The 12,556-nt window shown below is 40.4% G+C and overlaps 1 protein-coding gene across 1 annotated transcript; it reads left to right on the top strand.

Annotated features, from left to right (window-relative positions):
• The first annotated feature begins 2,384 nt into the window (after positions 1–2,384).
• On the top strand, positions 2,385–9,619 carry LOC136420310 (uncharacterized). Its single transcript, XM_066407157.1, has 9 exons — positions 2,385–2,420; positions 3,312–3,488; positions 4,848–5,000; positions 5,623–5,714; positions 6,366–6,456; positions 6,724–7,621; positions 7,953–8,115; positions 8,735–8,939; positions 9,419–9,619. The coding sequence occupies exons 1-9, from the start codon at positions 2,385–2,387 to the stop codon at positions 9,617–9,619; spliced, it is 2,016 nt and encodes a 671-aa protein (XP_066263254.1).
• Positions 9,620–12,556: the final 2,937 nt, after the last annotated feature.

Raw genomic sequence — 12,556 nt, 5'->3', positions numbered from 1 at the left:
CCTTTAGCACAAAAAAGGCCTCCCCGTTTCGGGAGAAGATGCTATTCCAAGTGGCATGTGCGAGACTTGCCTTTTCCTTAAAAGCTAATTACGTAAGACGTAATTTTGGACGGGTCTCCTGACGCTAAATGTGAAACACTACAAGTGAAACCAACTCAATTCAGTTCTCATCTAACCTTAGTCTAACTATTGTAACATTGGGGCACAACCGAAGATCAAGTAGTTGTCCCCATCCTTCTCGATTTTCTGGTTTGTTAATGTTTCACTTTATGTCATGCGTGTCCATTATCTGATATCATCTTCACATCTATTCCGTTACCTCTTCCTTCCTCACTGAACGGTTCCTTGTATGAGAGTTTTAGCTGGTCCCAATGTAATCCATATTCATAGATAATGTGTCACTATCAGTTGTCAGTTTTCCTAAACTCAATACAATGATAGCAGTTTTGGTCTAGCCTCCTGTACGTCTGGAATGTTATAAGCCTGCGTTTACACAATCTCTCTCTGGGTGGGGGCGGTAATTAGCGGGCCGGCTGCTAGGAGCGCAATTTAGACAGGCAAGTCTGTTATCGTTACCTTCGCCGTACGTCTGGTCTAAAAAATAACGTTGCGATTATTGTCGTTTGAGCGGTATCTATTCTCGGCTTTCGGTCGGAAGGCCTAGGAGGGACAGATAAAGGCAACCAAAGCAATATTAGGGCAAAGAAAGTGGATATAAGAAATTCATAAATCTTTATGGTAGTGACATTTACTAACATCGCTTAGCACATTTGCATAATAATTTAGTACTTTTAGGATTTCAAAACCGCGCAAAGTTGTGCCGTATGACGATCCCCTTAGTTTCGCAAGCCTACAAAAACTCCGGCCACGATTTTCAGTGAGTTCTCACATCACAACAATGTCATTGTTTTGCATCATGGACGTTGCTATACATTGTGATAGTATTGTTTGAACTAATCATGTATAGAAATGACTAAATAAATTGACTTTTTAAATCCAACTTTATGGACCCTGTAGTATTGCATGAGTTTCCTTTAACCCTTCGGTCCCGTGCAGGGGGGGGGGTGAATTTCGTGAGTTAAACGTTGAATTAGAATCTTTCCTCTACTGTGGTGTGTGAGAAAATGCACACGTAGATTCTCAAGCGTCTGCAATTACTTAGCTATATTCAGATTACATAAGGTGTAGATAGCTAAGAAAACAGTTATTTTGTAAGGAAAGACCTATCGTGTCGTTGATTACGCGGGATTTGTGGTATTTCGTTTTTATACGTGAACTGATGGTAGCAAAAGGTAGGATATTCTTTGTTTTGCATGATTGGTAAAGTTATTTTATGATTTAAAATGCTGATATGTATTTCTGCGTTAGATATGTCGTACGATGTGTGGCAGTCGCACGTTGGACCCCTCCCCCAAGACACATGTCCCGTGGGAACCAGACTAGGACCGGGCCGCTAGCGAGTCCCTACGGTGGCCCGAGACAGTCACCAAATGAACACTCGGGGAGTTGTAGCCCGGGGAGTGGACCGCGCCCTTTACCTTTTTCTTGGTAAGGGCTGGTCAACTCTCCAGCTAGAACTCCCCCGTTGCGCTAATTTGTATGTCTACATTACATTACATAAGGTGTAGATTGTACAGTGAGGTCTATGAAGGCGAGAAACGCCAGTTATAGTCACGATCTAATAACATTAAGCCATGTCTACTATTTAGCCTGGATCTGGCTACTAAAAACAGGATAAACCATGTAATCGTTCGCATCTCTTATTACCTGGCTATATACATATATATTGGATGTGTTGTAGAGAGCTAAGAAAACTATTCTCTGCTCATGAAAACATCTGTCGTGTCGTAATACTTGCACGGTCTCTCGCTTTTATGCGATTCGTTAGTGCGGACATCGTCCCGTGTCTTGACCTAAGGTTAGAATATTCTACTTATTTGCTTGATCAACACTTCTGTTGAGTAAAAATGCCGATTTTGTACATATGTACATCTGTGTTAGATCGGCTGAAGGCGTGGCTGTCGTACTGTAGTACAATTTGCTCTATGTGTGAGTGAACCGTCAGTAAATAGCTATACAACACTTATGAATGGAAGCAATCCGACAAATTAAGCCTTCGTTTTGCAGATATTTGGCTACAGAAGTGCAATTTACGAATACATATTTGATCTAAAGAAAAAGATGATATACAAAATATTTCCATGCTTCTGTCAGCTAAAATCGTAAACGATTACAAAATGATTTTCTTTCAGATAGAGTCCAAAGGGATCATGAATCTGCTCCATGCACTTGTTTTTACTTGCCTCTACGTTTCCATGGCAACTGCGCAGAGGTGCACTGATGACGTGTGTGAGTTCACCCTGGTGGTTCGTTATGGGCGAACCATGACGCACACCGACGGTAAAGGCGACGACCGCGAGGTAAGGCCGCCATTTTGAATTTTCAAACCTTAGTAAGGCCGCCATTTTGATTTTTGGTGACCAACCTTAGTAAGGCCGCCATTTTGAATTTTGGTAACCTTAGGCAAGCATGTTAAGATTTTCTGGAGTCAGTCTACAAGGGCTGTTTTAACAGCGTGTTAGGTTTGTTAATCACTTTTGAGCAAACCCTAACAGGCTTGTTTTTTTAAGATCTCATGACAGTTTTCTATTACAGTATTTACATACTAAGGCCCTTCGCCCCAGTTGGAGTTGGAGCATTGGCTATCGATGATAGTCCTCAGCTGCACTCGTCTCTGGGCCTTCTTTTCGAGGTCATGCCAGCTACTGCTTATGCTCCTCATCTCCTCCATGGCCATCTGTTCTTTGGCCGTCCTCTTTTCCGTTTACCTTGAGGGTCCGGGTCAGGGCCTGATGCGTGATGCTGGCTGTGGGTTTTCTGAGCTCGACCGTGTGCCCTATCCAGGACCATTTCCTCTTGAGGATCTGACTTCCAACTGGGTTTTGACTGGCTCTTTCCCTTAATTCCTTGTTACTAATTCTGTCTTTCCACAGGATTTTTAAGATCCTTCTTAAGCAAATGTTTAAGAGAGTTTGTACCCTGTGTTGCGTCATTTTTGCGATCCTCCATGTTTTCGAACCATACAGTAATACTTGACAGTTGTTTTGAATGAGCGTAGTTTTGTAGCTATACGTATCACCCTCGAAGCCCATAGCTTCTTCATCATGATAAAACTGCTCTTGCTTTCCCTATCCTGGCTGTCACATCCTATCTGTGCCCCCCTGGCGGTCTACCACGCTTCCTAAGTACACAAATGACTCAGCCTCCTTTACTTTCACACCCAAATAATTTCGTATGTACCAAAACTCCAGGTCAAGATTCTGACAAATGGAAGCCTGCAGGTCACAAACTCTATTCCTGGCGCAGACGTACCTATAAAGATAGTTCCCGTGGAAGAGACCATCACAGCTGATGGAGTGCAGCGAAACGTAATCCTCGTGAACGATCAGTTCCCCGGTCCCACGCTGGAGGTCATGGAAGGAGCACAGGTAAACAAATGATCTGCTACCCAATGTCACCCTCAGCAGGCCCAAATCGCTCGGAACTTTATCTCCCGCATCGGCCCTGCTATTCCAAGACGGTATTCTGGCGATCGAAGTCACCACCAAAACAGCTTTAACTTTCTGGCCATCAGAGGCTTTGCATAAGCCCATCTTCTGCAAAGCCGCAAAGGTCGCCGGGAAGCTATCAGCCAGTCCGGTTACGTCTTACATCGCTATTTTGGGTTCAGAACAAAATAACGACTATTTCTGGCAAAAAAGGCTTGCTTATTACTAATTCATGAGTAACTGTAATTAACGTTGCCAAAAGCCAGAATATCGGCTTGGAATATTAGGGCGATGCGGGAGTTAACGTACCGAGCGCGAGTCGGGCCTGCTGAGGGGGTGCCCAATATATTATATTGTTATCCCCATGAAAAAAGATTGCTTTGCGTGCGTTTGCGTGTGTGTTTGCGTGTGTATATGTTTGTGTCACCGGATGCTTAAAGTTAGCATAACTGAAGAACGTGTATATGGATTGTAATGGTATTTGGTATGTGGGTACGTGTTGGGAGGAGAAAGGTCAAGGTCGATTTTGGGCCCCCTGGTATGTGTCACTGGAACTGCAATGGCGTATTTATAGTAATCTTCTAAGGAGAATAGCTGAAGAAAGGAACAACAGATTGTCATGTTATTTGGTACGCAGAGATGTACAAACTGAAGTGCAAATTATGCAAATTTGGACTGGATTTACATAAGTAATGAGGAATATCTACACCTCCATTCTAGGTATGTTGAAGGATCTCACACCTGTCACACCTGTCACACCTGTCATATCTGTTTTTCTCATATCTAGGACGAGCATTCCCCAAGTCCCAACAGCATGTATATGCGTGTGTGTATAAGTGTGTCATCGGTTGCTTTTGGTCAGCATAACTGAAAAACGTGTAGATGGATTGGTAATGATCTGTGGTTTGTGGGTAGGTGTTGGGAGGAGAAAGGTCAATGTCGATTTTGGGCCCTCTGGTATGTGTCACTGGAGGTGCAATGGCATATTTGTCAAAAACACATCATATATAAAAACAAATTTCATGGAGATTTGGGGACTTCAGACTCTTGTTTTTCTTGTTCTGGTAGTTTCTTTTTAGTTGTTGTTGTTATTGTAATTGTGTATTTTATGTTTTGTCGCTCAGGACAAAATGCTATCCAAAAGCATGAAGAACCATTATGAACCATTGAGCTAACCCTTTCACCATCACTTCAAAAAAGACTGCCTTATATATATTTTGTACTTTTGATGTTATAGCCTCACTTCAGCACGTTCATTCTACGCCTACATTTCTACATTTTTATATCTCTCCCGACTAGGTGGTCGTAACCGTTGTCAACAAACTGATCAGAGAAGCCACATCACTCCACTTCCACGGAATGTACATGCGCGGTGTGCCATATATGGACGGGGTGCCTTACGTCACACAGTGTCCCATCTTACCCATGCAGAGTTTCACCTACAGGTTCAAGGTGAGTTTCTGTAAAAAGAAGTATCATATGAAGAGGTCAGGGTGTGTATACCAACAGTCCGCTGTCAGACAAAGTTCGATCCGGGTTGTGCCCAGAGACATGTCCGAACTTGCGCTCCAACGTTGTGCCCTTGGGAAAGGCAGTTAACACGACTTTCCTCACTACACTCAGGTGTAAATGAGTACCTAGCTCATCTAGGGCTAGGGACGTCCCTCGGATAGGACGTTAAATGGAGGTCCCGTGTTCGGGAAGAGCCACACCTCACGCACGTAAACGAGCACACCACACCTTTCATAAAAGAGTGGGGGCATGCCCCGGTGTGCGATGGTACAAAGACTTCTGTCTAGAGCTGGTGATTCACTACTAATCACCCGGATGGGGAATTGGTGAACCTCCATCTTGTATTAGCCATACGGTGATTTACATGTACACCATTTACCAGGACGGGAGACTTGGCGCATCCCCGCCTTGCATCAGGCAACGAAAGGGTATGTCACGCCGTATGGGTCGATATAACCCCGACGGTGTGAAAGCACGTCGACTGATGATGATACCAATAGAATTATGGACTATCATTTTCATGTGTGTTTATGTGCGATTTACTGATTTTATATTACAATAGGCGGAGCCGGCTGGGACACACTGGTACCACAGTCATCTTGGCTCACAGAAGGAAGATGGTCTTTATGGGGCGTTCATAGTACACAAAACCAGGTAGGTTTCATTATGTACATTCAGCGTATACTGTATATTAAATCAGAAGGGCAGTAACAGTTGAAATTGAAATTAGGATTAGAATGAAGTTTTGTTTTCAAATTGAGATTAAGATTGAGATGAAAATATATAGTAAGATTAAAGTTGAAATTGAAATTAGAATCAGAATCAAGATTAGGATTATAATTGATGATTAAGATTAAGATTGTGATTAAGATTAGAATTAAAATTAGAATTAAGATTAAGATTAGAATTAGAATTGAAATTATAATAATGATTGAAGTTCAAGTTGTTATTGAAATTGAAATTGAAACTGAAACTACAACTAAAATTGATATTGAAGTTAAAATCGAAATTGAAATTAAAATTAAAATTAAAATTAAAATTAAAATTAAAATTAAAATTAAAATTAAAATTAAAATTAAAATTAAAATTAAAATTAAAATTAAAATTAAAATTAAAATTAAAATTAAAATTAAAATCAAAATCAAAATCAAAATCAAAATTAAAATTAAAATTAAAATTAAAATTAAAATTAAAATTAAAATTAAAATTAAAATTAAAATTAAAATTAAAATTAAAATTATCAATTGTTTTCTTTTATTCACTTCACTTGAAACTATAGCTGTGTTGGTTTTGTGTGCCTTGCAGCATGCCCACGACTCCGTCTATACCGGTTTTTCTTCAAGATTGGTGGCATGAAAACTTCGACGCGGTGGCACAGCCTCCCATACGATACCTTGTAAGTTTGCTTTTGAAATACTACTATTAATGACGTTGAGAATGATGTGCATAACAATGCCCTATTGCTAGTATATATATCTTAAGATCATAATTTTTTTCTCGAATGAGGGCCTGGGTGATTCTCGTCAGAAGGGAACTAAGGATGACAGGTTTTCGATCATTGTCCTGTTTTTGTTTATTTTTGCTCTATAGATGGAGATGTGCTAGATTGCATTTTCTTTATGATAGTCCTGATCTCTTGAGACTCGATTTTCCTATATCCTAGGACCTTTTGCAAGATCTTGGATTCAGCTTCGACGGTAACGCCCTGGCGATTACCAGCTTCAAGTCGGCCCTTATAAACGGTCGTGGTCGTTATAACAACAACTTCGCGCCACTCACAACGTTTGAAATACCACCAGGAGAAACCTTACGATTCCGCATGATCCACGCAGGTGCACAGTTCTACTTCCGCGTATCCATCGACGAGCACAGCATGACGGTCGTGGCAAACGACGGATATGACGTCGAGCCGGTCCAGGTTCAGTCCATCCTCGTCTTTCCGGGAGAATCTTACGACTTTGAAGTGGTCGGCGATCAGCCAAGTGGTAACTACTGGATCCGTGCCCAGACGCTGTGGGCGGGGAAAGGGCCCGATGTCGAGCCAGAGGATCGACTGCAAGAGGTGAAAGCCATCTTGGCATATAACAACGCTCCTGCCGATGAAGACCCGATGACGACCATGCAAACCTGTACTGAAAACAACCCATGCCGAGTTCTGAACTGCCCTTTTCCGGCGTTCCCCCAAGGCAGCAACACGGAATGTGTCTACGTCTCAGACCTCAAGAGCACCGAGGAGTATTCAATGCCGGACGAGTCAGAAACTGAGGAGTACTTCTTAAATTTCGGATTCCAACCTGACTCCTCAGTAAATGGTCGAAGTTTTGCCACCCCGAAAAAGCCACTGATTTTCAACGCACCCTATGACGTTACCCCTTGCGAAGCCACCTGTGAGACGGACGGATGTACGTGTACCTACATGGAGGAGATTTCACATGGGAAGACCATCAGGGTTGTGTTGATCAACCTTGGCTTAGGAAGTGGAGGGCATCACCTCATTCATCTCCATGGTTACGACTTCAGGGTTCTTGCCATGGGATTTCCAGACTACAATGAAACAACGGGTGAGTTTGCACTTCAGTTATATCAAGATTCATTAGTAGTCTTAAAAAGTAGAATGATTTGTTGGTCTAAGTCATGAAAAGCGAACGCGAACACTAATTTCGAACTCAAGTTAGATGAACACCAACAATAAACAGTGCAACATCTAGTGATATTATCCTACGGAATGACGAAACATATTAATAACCTCGTTTAGAGGAGAATTTATAATGAATACGGAATAAAGTCTTAAACGAATATCATATAATGAAAACGTTTTCGAAGGCTTTGATAGCAGATGGTTTCAATATTTCTCTTTGCTTATTGGTGTTCTTGATTCCCTACGATCTGTAGGACGTTGGATCTCTCAGAACGCCGACATTGACTGTGGGAAGGACAGAATAAGGTGCTACATAGCTTCCTGGAACGGTACAAGGCCGAACTTGAACTTCAACATGCCTCCAATTAGAGACACTGTCGTCATTCCTGCCCGTGGTTACACCGTTATAGAGTTCAGGTTTGTGGTCACTGTTTATCTATTACTGTCCCTAAGAAGATGACATTTTTTGGCGACGAGTCAGAGGCGTCATATGCATTTTTAGATTACCTGCCTATAGTATAAGAGGAGGGTTTTCTACTTTAATAACATCAAAATTTATACCGTGATCATGACTGCAGAAAATTGTATCCTTAACCATTAAGTAACTACGAACCATCAGTAACTACGAACCATCAGTAACTACGAACTGAGTATTATTACCGAATAGGGAAATGATGTTATATAGTCGACTTATCTTTATATACCGAATATGATTATGGAATACTGATTGTTACGTTATTTTTGTATAACAATTTATGTTTCTATTATACGATGGTACGTTGAAAGGACCCCTGACCTCCTCCCTTGAACTCTTGAAAAACGGCCTCGGCCGAAGAGTGTATGTTGTACATACTTTCAAGGTTAAATAAAGGTTGAAAAAAAAAAAAAAAAAATTAACAGAAGCTGACAATGATGTATTGCAGTCTTCACTTTCTGGGTGGCAGAAGTTAACTGGTCCAATCTTCTTTGGCTCTAAAATGATTCAGATCTCACAAAAATATATAAAACAAATGCTTGATGATATCGAATGCCATAGGAGTAACAACCCAGGCTACTGGTCCTTCCACTGCCATCAAACAACTCATCGGACTGCAGGGATGTCCATGATCATCGCGGAGGCCCTGGACAAGCTGCCCGCCCTGCCGTACGGCTTCCCGACCTGCGGAGACTTTACCGGGACCGAGAAACCACCAAGCGGAGGAAGTGGTGAAATAACCGGTACAGCAAAAGAACAGTCCGTTGTAAGTAGTTAGTGATGATTCCTTCACCAAAAAAAAACAATTACTCAAGCAACTGAATATGATTTTGGAAACGGTCAGACGTTAATTTCAAGTAGCATCCACTACTTTTCGTCAGTGACTGTGAGCAAGATTGTCGAACAGCAGGTTTTTAACCACGAGCTATGAATTGATATGCAAATAAAGAGAATACAATTTTACATAGTCCCATGGAAAAACAAATTAGACAAGTCAAGACAAGGTGAAGTAAAAGGGAAAATAGCTCATATATTTTAATATAGGAGCTAAACCTGGTCTGCGGCCAAGGCTGGGTCCCAGGTGCTGGACAATTTGACCCTTAGCCCCTTTCCTGGTTCTTTCAGTTAAGAATGTTGTGAAATGTCTAACAATACATTTTTTGTCACAAATCATAAAACCAATAAAAATTTAGCTCCATTTTCGTGATTGTCTTTGACTTGATGTGTTTTTTCTTCTTTTGTCAGGATTTGGACAACACTGAACTGATCATCATCGTCGTCACAACGGCAGCCCTGTCTGCTACAATCGCCCTGGCGGCAGTTGGCATCTACAATTCCTGTGCAAAAAAAAGAATGTTGGAAACACCGGCCTCTCCGCAAGGCACAGTTCCTAGCGAAGATGGTACTCCTCCTTTGCGGGAAGACGCTGTTGAAGACAACGCTTGAGCAAATTTGTGCCTTGTTTTACAGAGGGGGGGGGGGGGGGGGCACAGAATATCTTAACGTATATTCGAAATCACACCTCATTTTCACGGTATCTGCATCATTAAAAAAAAATCTACTTGATGTTGATATTGTTGGTTCCTGTAATATGACTGTTCACAGTTATAGTACAGATTGTGTTGTAGTATTTACAGTAATGTGGAACTGTTTTAATGTTTTATTCAAGAGTCATTTACCCTTTTGTTTCGACTTGACTCATTAAGGTACCGTTCAAGTAAAATACTAAGGTTAAGATAAATATCAATATATATTAACGATATCATTCACTCTAGACTAGCTACTATCATAAGATTGACATGGAGATCATTTTGCTGAATATCTAAATGGTAATAAATAATAACGTTACTTCGAACTAACAATGTGATGCAAACATAAAACAGCAAACAGCTGTTGTAGTGATTGTTATGCTACTTAGAAGACTAGTATAATTGTATGTTTACTAGTCCATTTTATCGCCTATGAATACTAGACAACATTACAAAAGACACTGTGTTGTTTCACCGTGTATTTTGGAAATATTAGTTTTATGCTACATAATATCATATAAAATACATTAGAAAGGCAACGTGAAACAATAGTAGCATTAGAGATTACAAGCTTAATTCTCATTGCCAAAAACTATGGTTTCTCGGGGGAGGGGGGCGTCCGCAAGTTGAATAGTCAGTCACTTAGTTACTGTTGTGTCCTTCATCTTCGTCAACTGAAAAAGCCATTCTCAACTGTTATGTGATAGAAACTGTGCATGTACGTATACACGGAGATGAAAAACATATTAGTACAGTGTTATGAGTCGGTCTGAACGCTCTGTTTGATCATAAAATATATAGAAAAGATGGATACCTGTTAGATGTCAATCAAAATTAGAAGCTCGGGTGTGATTTGCAGGTCTGGTAATGATATTATATATTAAGGTCTTTGAAAGCGAGGCACGCCAGTTATAGTCACCTAATTGCATTAAAGTAAGCTATGCGTTCTATTTAGCCTGAGTTTGGCAACTTTTAAAGACAAAAAAGAATTCACATAAGTAATCACAAAGCAAGTTAGAAATCACAAACATGTGGTGGCTCTTACCTTCAATGGTACTTGGTCCAACACTGTGTCACACACAATAAGACCTTATATGGCAAGACCCTCTAAATTTCCTGTTAAGGCTTTGCCTTATATGGCAAAGGAGCGAGAAAAAACAGACAGTCTTGAATTGTTGACACATCTGTGACCGCATGCAAACGCTGCAACTGATCAATGGAAAAAGCTAAGTACATTAATTAAATCTACATATTATGCTTTTATAGGTAGATTTATAATATGTTTTATAATGTAATTAAATTTCTCTGACTATTATTTCTATTCAACGATATGAAGGGATTTTAAACTTATTTATTCCTTTTGGCGCTATTTGAATTGGTTCTTCGCGTTTGGTGACCACTCCAGAGGGCGACAGAACACTCCCGAACAGTTTGGTTCAACATTTTGGAACGAACGTTGTAAGGTACTAGGTAGGACATACATGTAGATATCTCATCTTACATGCCTTATAGTTGCGTATAGGTAACATTAGTCCATCTGTATGTGTATTCAGGTAAATGTAGGTACAATTGGCCGGTACAATTGCTCTGGATTCCAGGGTATAATTAGCGAAACGGAGTAAACTTGTGTCTGCGTTTTGTAAACAAATTAGTGGGGGAGGGGGCGTATTGTTGTTTCTTTATGCACGTTCTCCCAGAGCCCTTCTGAATCATTTCTTTCCTCCTTTAGTTTAGTAAAGTAGATCCATTCAGACAGATGGGAACTTCTTTTCACTACTAGTATGTGTACAGTAATTTATCAAACCATTACTGGACTGTTGAAAGCATTTATTTATATTTAAGGAATTGTAAGTGATACTACTATGCTGGTAATATATATAGAATACAACACAGGGTATTCCGTATCACCCGAGGTCCCAGCCCGACCGCGGGTCGGATCGCCCGACGGCCGTAATAAATATTTCCTGGTTTTCTAAAACTTAATATTTATGATGTGGGATATGATATTTTAAACAGTTTCTAGATAATGGTAACATCATTTTACCATTATTGACATTTTTACTATTTCTTATAATGCTTTTACCATCATTTGTAACGTCTTAAAGTTTATAAACAGGTCAAGGGGCTGAGAAGAAAGCAATTCACACATCCTTGTGAAGGATAGGGAATGATGCTCTCCGCAAAGGACCCACAGTGCCCTGCAGTGAAATCTAATTAAGATGTACAAAAGCAGACAGAAGGGCCAGATTAGCACCTACTCTTATGGAGGTAATCACCATTTTACCATTATCTACCATCTTCCAACATATTTTGTTAATATTTCTAAAAGTCATCATAAACATGCAGATGTAGAGAGATTGTTCGAAAAAAGAGACTTCGTGCCGTAACTTTCAAAATGTTCCCCATATATCTAATTAAAGTCAAACAGATTCAAATTTCAGATTCAAATTTCATATTCGACCTTTCAGAACAAATGTTGAACTATTGTCACACAGATAATACTCTTAATTGCATAGTAGGTTAGTCAATATATTTCATGCAATAATATGGAGTCGTACATTAACCCTGGGGGACAAAATGAGCGGCACTGAGGGGGGAGGGGGTTGTAGTGGTTACCAGGATGGCAGTTGAAGGAAAGACACACACTTTGTGTCAAATTCACTCACTCCCAGGTTATACAAAATGGAACATATTGAAGTGATGAGCATATAATCGGTTTATTTACACATGTTAAGTGCAAAGGAAGGCAAACTTAGCAAAAATTGGCAATTCTATTCTTCTGTATCCTATCACAGCAAGTGACAATGGAGTCGCTAGAGCTTTTTACAAAACACGAAGGACAATGACAGTTCCT

Source organism: Branchiostoma lanceolatum, chromosome 15 (genome assembly GCF_035083965.1).
Source record: "Branchiostoma lanceolatum isolate klBraLanc5 chromosome 15, klBraLanc5.hap2, whole genome shotgun sequence".
Classification (NCBI taxonomy): domain Eukaryota; kingdom Metazoa; phylum Chordata; class Leptocardii; order Amphioxiformes; family Branchiostomatidae; genus Branchiostoma; species Branchiostoma lanceolatum.
The sequence above is the reverse complement of the archived record's forward strand: the minus strand, read 5'-3'. Positions and strand labels throughout refer to the sequence as shown.